At 41.1% G+C, this 12894-nt stretch overlaps 1 protein-coding gene across 4 annotated transcripts in view; it reads left to right on the plus strand.

The window, feature by feature from the left end:
* The window catches only part of GABRR1 (gamma-aminobutyric acid type A receptor rho1 subunit), a 29093-nt gene extending 18431 nt beyond the window's left edge, over positions 1–10662 (plus strand). For 2 of the 4 annotated variants that reach the window (XM_011367361.2, XM_011367364.2), the window contains 5 exons: positions 3731–3813; positions 4927–5067; positions 7299–7451; positions 8816–9012; positions 9916–10654. In XM_011367361.2, coding sequence (XP_011365663.1) covers positions 3731–3813; positions 4927–5067; positions 7299–7451; positions 8816–9012; positions 9916–10209 — 868 coding nt within the window. In that variant the 3' untranslated portion in view covers positions 10210–10654. Of the gene's footprint in view, positions 1–3730; positions 3814–4926; positions 5068–7298; positions 7452–8815; positions 9013–9915 lie in introns of all 4 variants that reach the window. The other 2 variants (XM_011367362.1, XM_011367365.1) reach the window with 2 other exon arrangements.
* Positions 10663–12894: the final 2232 nt, after the last annotated feature.

The raw sequence follows: 12894 nt of genomic DNA on the forward strand, positions 1-12894 counted from the left end.
GTGCACTCCAAGCGCTCCTTCATCCACGACACCACCACGGACAACGTCATGCTGCGGGTCCAGCCGGATGGGAAAGTTCTCTACAGCCTTCGGTAAGAGCCTTCCAGGCCCCGCCCCACTCCCCCACGCCGCACCCCACGCCGCACCCCGCGCCGCACCCCGCGCCTTTTCACCCGTGGCACTCTTTTACACCCGAAGCATGGAAGGAAAGCAAATCATTTGTTTTAACCAAGAAAATCATTGTTTCCACAACAGCTCTTTGCTTTCTGGCAAAGAGCTAGCTTCTAACTTTTCGGGAGCTTCCAACTTTTCAACATCAAGTAAAACTAACTGTACTTATGAGTACAAAGTTAAAGAATTATTCAGTCTTGAAAATACACTTGGGGAAAACTCTCCAGCTGATAGTTATGATTTATGCCCTATCCTGTATGTTATGTTTCAGTTGAAAAACTTTACTATGATAAAAATTATTTCTCTGGTAGAAGTCAGAGAAATAGATAATGCATTCTTCTCAGTCTTCTCTCCTTCGACCTCTCTGATTCCCATTTTTTGGATACATTTTAGAACTTTGACATTTTCCGGTTTAATCTGCTCTCATAAGTCTAGACAATCACTTTCCTAAGTTTAGACAATCAATAAACAATAATTCTAGCCTAATTGGTAGCATTTGCCAAATTCTGTAATGTAAATATGCCTATCATGGCTAATTTCAAGATACCAACTTGATGTCACTGAATGCAGAGTGGGAAGAAATGGGTGGCAACACACCATTAGATAGTATTTTCACCGTATAAATATAATAGATGTAGGTAACTTCAGGAGTATAGGTAATAGTAAAATAATTAGGAAGTGATGAGTTTTGAGTATTATTTTTATTTTTAATGTAACTTATTTAATTTTAAGTTTATGTAACTTAATTTTTAATAATGGCTATGTCTAACAACCAGCTTGCAAACTCCTTGAAACTCTATCGGTCAGCTCTCATGAGCTGAAAGATGTCCAATCCAGCATATCATTGGATGTGACCTCACAAGGAAGAACAGAGAAAACAAGAGCATGAAAAACCTCCTGTATGTTCAGGATCAAAGTCATCAGTGAGCCTCCTTGTTCCTAGACACATGATTTGATTTTTTTATTGCAAATAAAGTCATGGGTTTGTTTGATTTAAGAGGGGAAAAGAAGAGGCCTAGATTACTGAGGACTACCACTTTGAGATTTATTTGGGAGGAAGCATGGAGTAGCTGGGTATTGTCAACTCTGTCAGCACAAGTTAACTCCTAAAATACATCCTAATATACCATCCTCTTACCTCGTCCACTCATTTATTCATTCAACAGAATAAATTTTTATTAAGACCTTTTGGGTGCCAGGGTGGCCCCAGAGTTGTATATATGAAAGCCCTGCCAGGTTCCGTCTTAAGCTATGGGGACATAAGGTGAAATGATATGTCACTGCCCTCAGCATAATTTCAGGCTAGTGGAGGAGATTAACATGGAACTGAATGATTAGAATGCAACTAGAGGTATGGACTCCACGCAGAGGATGGGAGGGCAGGGAGCGACAGGTAACAGGAAGGTGATAGAAGTTCCCTAGGCATCAAGATACAATAAGTGAACTCAAAAATGAAATACTCTATCATGCTAGATAGATTTTATTAAGGAAATGTTGAAAAACCAATTCTGTGGCTCTTGAACTTCCAGTCAACTTCAAGATATGAAAAAGTCAATGATGTGGAAGGAAAAAAAGAGTTGTGAGATTTTTCTTAGAAGAGAGCTGTGGAGGTGCTATGAGTGGGCTTGCTCTGGGACCATTCAGAGTCTTTGGTACATGTGTGCCTACTGCATAGTTAGAGGGTGAGAGAAGCACTGTCTAACCACCCCAGGGGGAAGAGCTAGGAGAAACTTATGCTCTGATAGGATCAATTTGCATTCCTAGGGTTGTCGGGAATAGTTAAGTTGTGTGGAATGAAATGTGGGTGGGTCAAGCAAGAGCTAGGGTGGGTTGTAGCTGCTAGAGAATGAAGGTACCCAGCAGTGGGAAAGAAGAACCCAGGAAAGAAAGTCTCAGCTTCAATCGTGTAGCAGGCTTAGAGATCGTGAAGCCACCTAGCCTAAGAACGGTCCTGCTCCTACCTCCCTTTTCTACTCATATCCATGCAGGAGATGATCAGGCATGGGCAGAAACAGACCATTTGAATGCTAACGCTGTACCTCAGCTGGGCGGAGGAGGAGAAGTCTTGATTTGAACGAAGCTGGAAGTTGGTTACTATCTCGAACCAAAATTCTTTTGATTTCTGAATTGAGATGTGTTTTGTTACAAAGGTATGACTCTCTATTACATGAGAGTGAGCAGAAAAATCACAGGACCTGCTAAGTTTCCATGGAAGACAAGTGAAGATCCCCCAGTGAATTAATTTAAAGGGACTTGGGAAAACAAAAAACAGACGGGATAGATTTCACCACAAACTGTGCTCTTTCATTGTGTGGGTTACAAGTGGAAAAGCGTCAAGTCAGGGTGCAAAGAATCAGTCTGATGACCCTCCGCCCCCAACATAACTGTTTAATTAGCATATCCAGGGGAGATAAGACTACCCAGCTGCCAGCAAAACAAAATTCCTCCAGAACACAAGCATTCCACACCAAATGGAATGGGGAAAATAAGACAAATAAAATATTTGGATGATTCAGTTTTAAGAAAGCTCTTTTCTTTGAAATTTCCATTAAATTAAAAGTGATTTTTTTTTTCTTTTTGGCCATAAATTATCTATATAATTTCCACAACATGTGTATAGCCAATTTTCTGTAGTTGAAGAAAAAACAGTATATTCAATACCAGCCAATGACCTGCCATGAGATTTCCCCACTGGATGGGAGATCTTCTGTGACTGATGATATCTCTGTTTATTCTTTGATGCAGAAGCTTTTTTGTGTGTGTCAGCTTGGAAATAAAACCATTAGATGTCAGCAAGTGCTTGCATGTTGGTACAGTAAGATCTTTCAGTGTTTTTACACTACTATGATTTTTATTACTATTATCTACTAAAAACACCTATGTCCACTAGTAGATATTATCAATATAAAAATATCAACATTGTAAAAAAGTGCTGAATTTGGCAACTGGTGTTAGTGCTTTTTTAATATTGCTGAAGTATTGTACATAAATATTAAATATCAATATAATCAAGAAAAGAACAGAAGAACTTAAATTTGTCTAAAACAGAAGAACAATATAGGCATACCTTGGAGATATTGTGGGTTTGGTTCCATATCTCAAGGATAAAGTGAATAGTAATCCTTTTGCTGGTGGATGGTCTTGCCTTCAATTTGTAAAAAACACATCCGTGAAGTGCAATAAAGAGAAGCACAATAAAAAGAGGTCTGCCTATATATGGTCTTACAGTTTCTTTGAAGAAACTGTATCATATGAGTTTATTTCACATTGTTATATTGATTGAGACTATTGCTTTTTTAAAATGCTCGAATATGATAGGAATTAGCAGAGGCATTCTATCTGCTTCACACTGACCCTGGACTTAAACATAAATACTTGAGAGTATTACAGTGAAGGTATCACTCATTAACTACTCATCTTAAGCCTGACACATCGCTTATGAATTATAGGAAAGAGGCAGTTACATTGGAAGGAAGCAGAGGCTCTTTCTGCTTGTTTTAGCATTTTGCACGTGTATTTCGGTTCCTCTGAAAATCTGGACTTTGTCTTTTGTTTCTAGGGTTACCGTGACTGCAATGTGCAACATGGACTTCAGCCGGTTTCCTCTGGACACACAAACGTGCTCACTTGAAATCGAGAGCTGTGAGTAGCCTTGTGCCAGACATCAGCATATAGCTCCTGAGTAATTCTGAACACCTCTGACCTACTCTCAGCAGTAGGAGCAGTAGGTGGACATCAGGTCATCCACAGGCAGCATTTCTTCCTCCTCAGAGAACATCAGGTCTGCTCTTAAGCCCTTTGAGTTGGACCAGGCCCACCCAGGGTATCCTAGATCATCCTCTTTACTTAAAGTGACTGGTTGTAGATGTTAGTTCTACAAAGCATCTTCTCAGTAAAACCTAGATTAGTGTTTGATTGAATAACTGGGTACTACAGCCCAAAGGACACATGAAACCAACTGCCACACAGGTCAAAGGTCAGAAATAGAATAAAAGAGAGGAATAAAATAGAGCATCAGTGAGCCCTGGAAAGCACTGTATATACATGAGCAGACTGGACTCACATCTCTGTTAGGTTTATAGCTGTTCTGCCCAGGCTGCAAGTAGATATGTTCAGTTGGAATAAGATGTACTCACCTAAAGTGCCAGGGGCTGGGGAAGTGATAGCACCAGAAGGAATGATCCTCACGGGGGAATCACTTTAATTTTACCTAGGGTAGGAGCAACTGGAGGTCTACTGAGAAGGGACTTGGTCCTTTCTTGCTAGAATGCAACCCTTATTACCTGAGAGTGTTCAAAGGTATTCACTATCAATGATGCATCACTATACTTTGAAAGAAGAAAGGAAAGGGCTAAATTACCCTGGCTTAGAAGGCTAAACCATATAAAATTTCGCTATCATTTAACCGGCAAAAGTTTTTTAAACAGAGCAAATTACAGTTTCTAATCTTCAAAAACATCAATTTCATTTGGTTTAACCTAATAAATGGCAGGCCGAATTGCAGGGTGAGCCCTTTTGCAGGAATTATGAGCATTTAGGCTCAAGAGCTTTGTTCTGATGACTTCCGGAAGACAGGAGAATTAGATGTATCTTTTTGGATTTTGTTTTTCTCTGTTTAGAGTGCAGTTTGTTTATGCAAACGATCCATTACAATCCCAATATTTTGTGTGGCAGATTGAGGGCAGCTCCCACAGAGCCGCACAGACAGGCCAGTCTTCCCATTGTTCTGTGCCTGATGCTCTCTCATCTTTTCAGATGCCTATACGGAAGATGACCTCATGCTATACTGGAAAAAAGGCAACGACTCCTTAAAGACAGATGAGCGGATCTCACTCTCCCAGTTCCTTATTCAAGAATTCCATACAACCACGAAACTGGCCTACTACAGCAGCACAGGTGTGTGGCGTGTGCTAGCCAGGCGAGGGTGGGTCATCCTCTATTTTAGAAAAGGTGTGAACTGGTTGTCAAGTGAGCAGAGCCAGCGCTGCTTGAATTAGAAACCGAAGATGGGAATCCTAAATCAGGTCTAGACGGTGGCGAGCATTGAGTGGAGGTGATTTTTTGATGCCACCAAGCGTCAGGAGTGATAACCTAGAAAATATCAGTAAGGACTTAAATAAGGCATGTGGGGAGGTTTGTCTGAGACAATCACATTGCCAGTGTAGCAGTGGGCATCTTACTCCTGATATGATTACCAGAGCCCCCTCCTCTGCAGGCGAGAAACAGTCCAATATTAGGCCTGTTTCCATGTACATTCTCTCTGCTTCAGCCAACCCCTTTGGGGGTGCTCCACTCTAAATCAATCACGTCTCACTATACTGCTTGCACAGGTCCTTCTTATGACCTTCTTGCGAGCCTTGGTGCAGGAACCTGGTCATTTTCCTGTGGGCAGTGCCGTTGTTTTTTGAACCAAGGGTCTGGACAGGCTTGCCAACCCCTTTCTCCTGAGGACACGCTCTGTGGTCTCCCTCCTGGCAGCTGAGGTTAACAGCTGAGGCCTGTGCTCTCCAACTCTTGCCTCTTTCTTGAGTAATCACTTTTCAGGATGATTTTGCTCAAATCCTTATGGAGTCTCTATTGCTAAAACACTGTATGACTGACTGCACAGGGAAGAGCAACCTTTAAGTGTTTCTAATCTATAACAGCAGGCAGCATTATTCTTCCAACATACCTTGACAATCCAGCACATCTTATCTTCTGTATATATCATGCACGAGTCTTGGTTCTTCAAGGGACTCCCTTTCCTATGACCTTTAGCATTCTGATATTCCCTGCTGTCTTGGTCTATTCAGGATACCATAGCAAAATACCATAGACTGGGTGACTTTTAAACAACAGAAATTAATTTCTCACAGTTCTAGAGGCTGGAAAATTCAAGATCGAAGTGCTGGAAGATTCAGTGTCTGATGAGAGCCCGATTCCTAGTTCATAGACAACCACCTTCTCACTGTGTCCTCACAAGGTGGAAGGGGTGAGGGAGCTATCTGTGGTCTTTTTTATAAGGACATTAATCCTATTCACGAGGGCTTCCCCTTCATGAGGCCAGCTCTCAAAAGCCCCGCTTCCAAATACCATCACATTGGGCATTAGGTTTCGACGTATGGATTCTAGGGGAACGCAAACATTTGGTCTGTAGCAGGAGTTCCCAACTTTGGGGCCATGGACTGGGATGCCGTGGCCTGTTAGGAACTGAGCCACACAGCAGGGGGTGAACGGCATGTGAGCGAGAGAAGCCTTATCTGTATTTGCAGCCGCTCCCCAATGCTAGCATCAGCATCTCAGCTCCACCTCAGATCATCGGGCATTATATTTTCATAGGAGCACCGGTTCCTGGTGCCAAAAAGGTTGGGGACCGCTGGTCTGTAGCACCTCTACAATTACTTTCTGGAACTGTTACAATTATAAATAGTGCTTTGTAATTGCCCAGGATGCCAAGTTTTCAAGTTGATGTTGTCAAGTCCTCATTTTCTTTTTAGTTCTCATTATCTCGAGCGTATCCTGCCTTTTCCTCTTTCTTTCATTGTTCCTCTATTTCTTTCAATTCCTCCATGCATATTTTCCCCTTGTTAAGAACACAAAGGCCAAGCCGAAGCACAGCGGGACCTGTGATCGTTCACTCTGTTCCTAAATGCAGTGTTGTGTTTAGCTTGATATTTTAACTTAAAACTAATTTTCTTCCTAAAGAGATCCAAAGGGGATTGTTTGAATCCGTACTTCTCAAACTTTAATGTGCGTATGAATCACAAAGGGAGTATTGTTAAAAGCAGATTCTGATTCAGTAGATCTAGGGTGGGGATCAAGAGCCTGCATTTCTAAGCTCCTAGGTGATGGTAATGCTGCTGGGTCCTGTCCTATAGTTTGAGTAACAAGAGTCTTAAATGACCTTCTCATGGGGTTCCTTTTATGTATAGGACAGGGGTCAAAGATTTATTGAGATGGATTCGCCCCTGTGATGTGGGTATAATATAATCCCTCTGTTCCATGGTTTTTCTCACCTCTACTTTGTAAAGGTGTGGTAAGTTTCCAGTGAAGTGTCTAAGGCATCTATGATTCCCTGAATAAAATTTGTTTTATGAAGGAGCTGGGTAGCTCTGGTGTGTGCTGTCTTGTCTTCCTGTGTCCCCCAGGCTGGTACAACCGTCTATACATTAACTTCACGTTGCGTCGCCACATCTTCTTCTTCTTGCTCCAAACCTATTTCCCCGCCACCCTGATGGTCATGTTGTCCTGGGTGTCCTTCTGGATCGACCGCAGAGCTGTGCCTGCCAGAGTCCCCTTAGGTAAGGAATATTTTAAGTGCATATTCCAGGTATCTGAAAATATAAATAATTCCTTCCAGATAAAACCATTCATTTCAGATTGGTCCTAAACCCATTGGCATTATAACTTGGAAACACTTCAAGTTATTCATTCACAGGTGAAATGCCATTATTAAAAATCTAGAAAACCCGTTTCCAGGTTTCCATAAGTGCCCATGCAAACAGCCCATCGTTAGTCTCGTTTGAGCCGTATTCTGGGGTGGGTGATCCTAGTCTGTGGGTGCTTTCTCTGCCCGCTCGCATAAGGAAATGACAACAGGATTTTTCAAAAACTGGCCCAGGGGATCTTTGTGACAGAATCTCCAATGGAAATTTTTAAAAATGAAGAACGCTGGGTCCCATCTACCTGAATAGAATCAGAATCTTGAGAGAGAACCAGAAACCTGTGTTTTGAACAAGCTCTCCCATTAATTCTTATACGTGCTCAAGCCTGAGAACCCCTGCTCTATGAGAATTCCATTGATAGCTATTTGCCATCGACTCTACCCCCACTTTAAGTATTATGCCCACTTAATCACACACCACCATTGCTCATATCATTTGGGGGCTTCAAAAGAGAGGGTGACCCACCCGATTTCAGTGAAACTGGATTGGACATGGCCCTTAAGATGACCCCAATCCCCTGTGATTTGGTGTCTGCCAAACAAATGTTCTGAGCTTAATTTGAAATCCTGAGGAAATTTCCACTGACAGATGCCCTGTCCCTTAACAGTTGTTCTATAGCTTAAACAGTTACTGTACTAAATAAACATACATTCTAGTTTTAAATATCTGTCTCCCTTAAATGAGGTTAACATCATCATCTTTGGTAAAATTGGACACTGCTGAATAGTCAGGCAGGTCCAGCAAGGGGGTGGCTGCCAGAGGTGCCCTGACAGCTGATGACAGAGGCCTGAGACTACAGGACTAGCAACAAGGACACAAATATTAAAGTAAATCTGGTGTACTTTTTTCCTTTTTTAGAGAGGCAGTTACAAGAAACATATATATCTGCTCATATATGTAATCTTTGTTTTAAACACAAATGAATGGAAATAAATCTTACTGCCAAAATGTCTGGGGCTCCCTTAGGAGAAGAAAGTAATACAGGTGCTACGATGAATATGAGGTATACAGAGGGGAAAAGAGTAAGCTTGAGGGGTGGAGGAACAGGAGAGGCTTCATAAAAGCTAAATCTTGAAAGATGAGCAGGTGTTTGCTAGACTGAGGAACAGGGATGGAGATATTTTAGGCCGAAGGAGCAGGAAGGACAAAGAACGGTGGCACGGTCGTCTGGTGTGCTTGGTGAAAGGCAAACACGTGCTTATTTCTCACTTTGTTTGCAGGTATCACTACGGTGCTGACCATGTCCACCATCATCACGGGCGTGAACGCCTCCATGCCCCGCGTCTCCTACATCAAGGCCGTGGACATCTACCTCTGGGTCAGCTTTGTGTTCGTGTTCCTCTCGGTGCTGGAGTACGCAGCCGTCAACTACCTGACGACGGTGCAGGAGCGGAAGGAAAGGAAGCTCCGGGAGAAGGTGACTTTACCATAAGCTAAAGGGATGCAACCCGGTCTAGCTCTGGACCTTGGGCAGATCAGACCTCTGTGAAATGGGGTTAATGATGCCCCCTCCTTCACCTGCTTTCCCCGGGGTTGGTGTGAAGAGCAAACAAAATATGTCAAAACAGTGTGACATTTACTCTGGGCTCTATTTTTCATTGATTCAAACATTTACTTAGCATCTACCATACACCGGGAGGTGCTAAGGCAAGTTTACTAACACATAATTCCTTTAATCTTGGTGGTGTTCATAGTTTAGTGATAAAAATAAATGACGATTCAACATGGTGGAACCAATCGTTTATGAACTTAGAGGCGTAATAAAAGAAGTTTCCAGAGGAGCACATCCTTCCTTCTAGGAATTTTTTCCTCATATGTAACCTCAAACATCTCTCATCCTTTCCCAGATTATTTTCCCTTCCACCTGACTTTTCTTTCTCCTGTCTGCAACTCAATGGTTATCTCCTCCAGAAAACTCTCTATGTAGTAGTAAACTATCCCCACAATGCCACCCCTTTCAAACTCCCCCTTCCCTACTCCTCTCTGTTTCTCAGTAATGTTATCTGTAAACACTTTTATCAGGGCTCCTATTGGTTAATGATCGCGTGGAGAACAGGGCAGTTCCCTGACTATAAACATTCTTGTTGGTCTCTGATATGATGTGGTTTGCTAAGAGTTGTTGATATGTGTAAGCAAAAATAAGACCTGCTATTTTAGAATGTTTTCAGTGCCACCACCATTATTTTCTCATCTCCCATCCCTAATTGGGATTAAAAGAGACTAGAAAAAGGCCACCCCCTCCACCTTGCAGTTTCTTTCGAATGGCTTCTGAGAGTTGAAGCTGAGCTTGCATCCCAACGTGTATTTGCTGTGTTCGCAGCTTCCCTGCACCTGTGGCTTACCTCAGCCACGCACTGTCATGCTGGATGGCAGCTACAGCGACGTGGAGGTGAATGACTTGGGCAACTACATGCCAGAGAATGGAGAGAAGCCAGACAGGATGATGGTGCAGCTGGCCCTGGCCTCGGAAAGGAGCTCCCCCCAGAGGAAAAGTCAGAGGACCAGCTACGTGAGCATGAGGATCGACACCCACGCCATTGATAAATATTCCAGGATCATTTTTCCAGCAGCATACATTTTATTCAATTTAATATACTGGTCGATTTTCTCATAGATGCCTGTAATTTCAGATTCTTTTGTGTGTACTACAGAAATACCTGTATGATGAAAAGTAAGATTACGATAAAAAAAAAAATGTTCCCAGTACCCACCCTTGCCCAGCTTTCCAAAACTACATTGACATTTCCTGGTTTAATCTGCATTTATTAACCATCTATTGTATATGCAGCCTTATGCTAAGTGCTGCAAGAATATGACACCATAGCAAACTGATGGTAGTTGTTTCTGAAAAAACACACTGCCAGGGTTGTGGGCACACTGTATTTCAACCTCTTTCAGACCCCAGATGCTTATTCACATGATTTCCTTCATGGCAGCACTGTTACATTCTTTGGGCTAGGTGGAATTGGGGCACACCTAAATCTCATTTGCACGGAACACGTGTGCACCTAAAAATCCCCACTTTGACCAAAATTCATGATACAGTTTATAGCCTATTATCAATTTTCGAGGTACTGCCTCATGTTTATTTGAATACAAGGCAACACTAATGTTCCTATTTTTATTTACATCTTGTGGTTCATGAGGTTTTACCTCCTCACAAGAAATGCTCTTTGGATTGGTGCAGTTGCTTCTGATTTGGGTGGGAATTCTCCTGGTAGGGAAACTTTGAAGATAAGGGTGTATACATGCGTTTTGTCAGTTCTGTCATAGAGATAACTAGACTAGAAAACTTGTGTTTGTTTCCTATTTTATAATCACTGCTTCATGTATCTCCACTTTGGTGCATGTCCTAGTTCAAAGTGAAGTCCTTTCTCAGCAATGAGATATCTTTACTAAAAAACTTGGGAAAAGACTTTTTTTTTTTCCGAGTAAACATTTCAAGAAAATGCATAATTGGAGACTATCTGTAACTCACTAGGATGAGAAATATTCACATGGTTTCTGAAGAGAAAAAGAACACCAAAAAGAAAAAGAAATGAGAAGACATGACTGGTCATCTGCATTTATACTCAGGAAATACTAGCATCTCCTATGAACCAGAAAACGATGGCCACTAACGTCAGGGCATGGGATAAAGGAGAGGGTTCTAATTTGATGTATTATTTTAAACAAATAGTTACTTATATTCTGTATCTATAGGATCGACCTCCACCAAACTTACCCAAACAGCATTTGTTTGAAACTCACTTTAATAAAGTGAATTTTACACATAATAATGTCATTTTCATTCTAAACTTAATTTGACTGGTCATCTATACTAATATGGTATTTCTTTATATGCAAGGCTATACTTTATTCCCATCTGAAAAAAATTTTGCATGATCCTAATTACAAGGCAATCTCCCATTTTTCCAATAAAAGCTCATCAAAAGAAAGTTTTTTTTGACACTCAATAAACTTAAAAGGATGTAGCATAGTCAAATGTTAACTTTTAATATTAAAATATTTATTTTTAAAACATTACTTTTTTGTGTGCATATTTTATGAAATAATTTCAAATTCTTCACAGGCAGGGGCTTTGCCAGGGGCTTCTTCCTCATGACCAGGGCCACCCAGTCTTCTAGCAGGTTTCCAGGGCACATCATCTGAAGTTCCGTCTTTTGGGTAACTCCACCATTTGAAAGAGAATATAGGATACTGTATTAGTCCGCTCAGGCCACTATAGCAAAGTACCATAGACTGGGTGGCTTATACAGTTTATTTTCTCTTAGTTCTGGAGGCTGGAAGTCCAAGATCAAGATGTCAGCAGGTTTGGCTTTTCCTGAGGCCTCTCTCCTTGGCTTGCTGTGTTCTCTCATGGCCTTTTTCTCTGAGTGCATGCATCACTGGTGTCTCTTCCTTTTCGTATAAGGACATTCGTCTACTGGATTGGAGCCATTCCTTATGATCTCATTTAACCTCTTTTAAGGCCCTGCCTCCAAATGCAGTCACATTGGGGGTGAAGGTTTCAACATATGAATTTTGGAGGAACACAATTCAGTCTACAACAGATGCCCATAGGAATTATTCCTTTGCATAACAGTGTATCTAATGCATCTTATAGGTATTATCTCTTTATCTTTACAGAATATAATCACATACAGTATTGTTTTTAAAGGTGATCTTTAAAATTGATATCCACCCTAGTGACTTTGAAGAATAAGTGATTAAATTTATAGTAAATTTCTTTGCTACCTTTTCTAGGGAATCTCTAAGTTGATCTCTATAAGCATTTGTAACTAGCATTGATTGAGGTCGTTTCCATGCTAGTATTTTTTCAAGGCAGTAATCTGCTGTCACAGCTATGTGATTAAGAGAAAGCTCTGTAATGTGACTTTGTAAAGAACCAATTATAAAGCAACTCCCTCTTTTCTGATGGATGTTTTTGGAGAAAACCTCACATATAAGTGGGCATCTACAGTACCTAATAAACTTTTGCTGCCATGACTGGGGAGTAGGGAAATTTGGTTAATAGGTAGGAACCACATAATCATATTGAATAATTTATTTAAAGAGTTATAATACTGTAAAATACACTTGAAAACAGTATCAAACATAATTTATTTTTTGCCTGGTAGTTCAGAAGACACTTCAAGATTTTGAGAATTTCTTGTTATGGTTTTCGTAAATGTGGACTTCATAAAGATGTACAGAGTGTTACTCGAGAGAGAACTGGGGTTAGAGCAGCTTCTTATTAATAGCAATAGTCTGTTCCTTTGTTATATATTCCTAAACAATATTCTTATTTTTTTCATAG

Source organism: Pteropus vampyrus, unplaced genomic scaffold (assembly GCF_000151845.1).
Source record: "Pteropus vampyrus isolate Shadow unplaced genomic scaffold, Pvam_2.0 Scaffold133, whole genome shotgun sequence".
In the NCBI taxonomy this organism is placed as follows: Eukaryota; Metazoa; Chordata; class Mammalia; order Chiroptera; family Pteropodidae; genus Pteropus; species Pteropus vampyrus.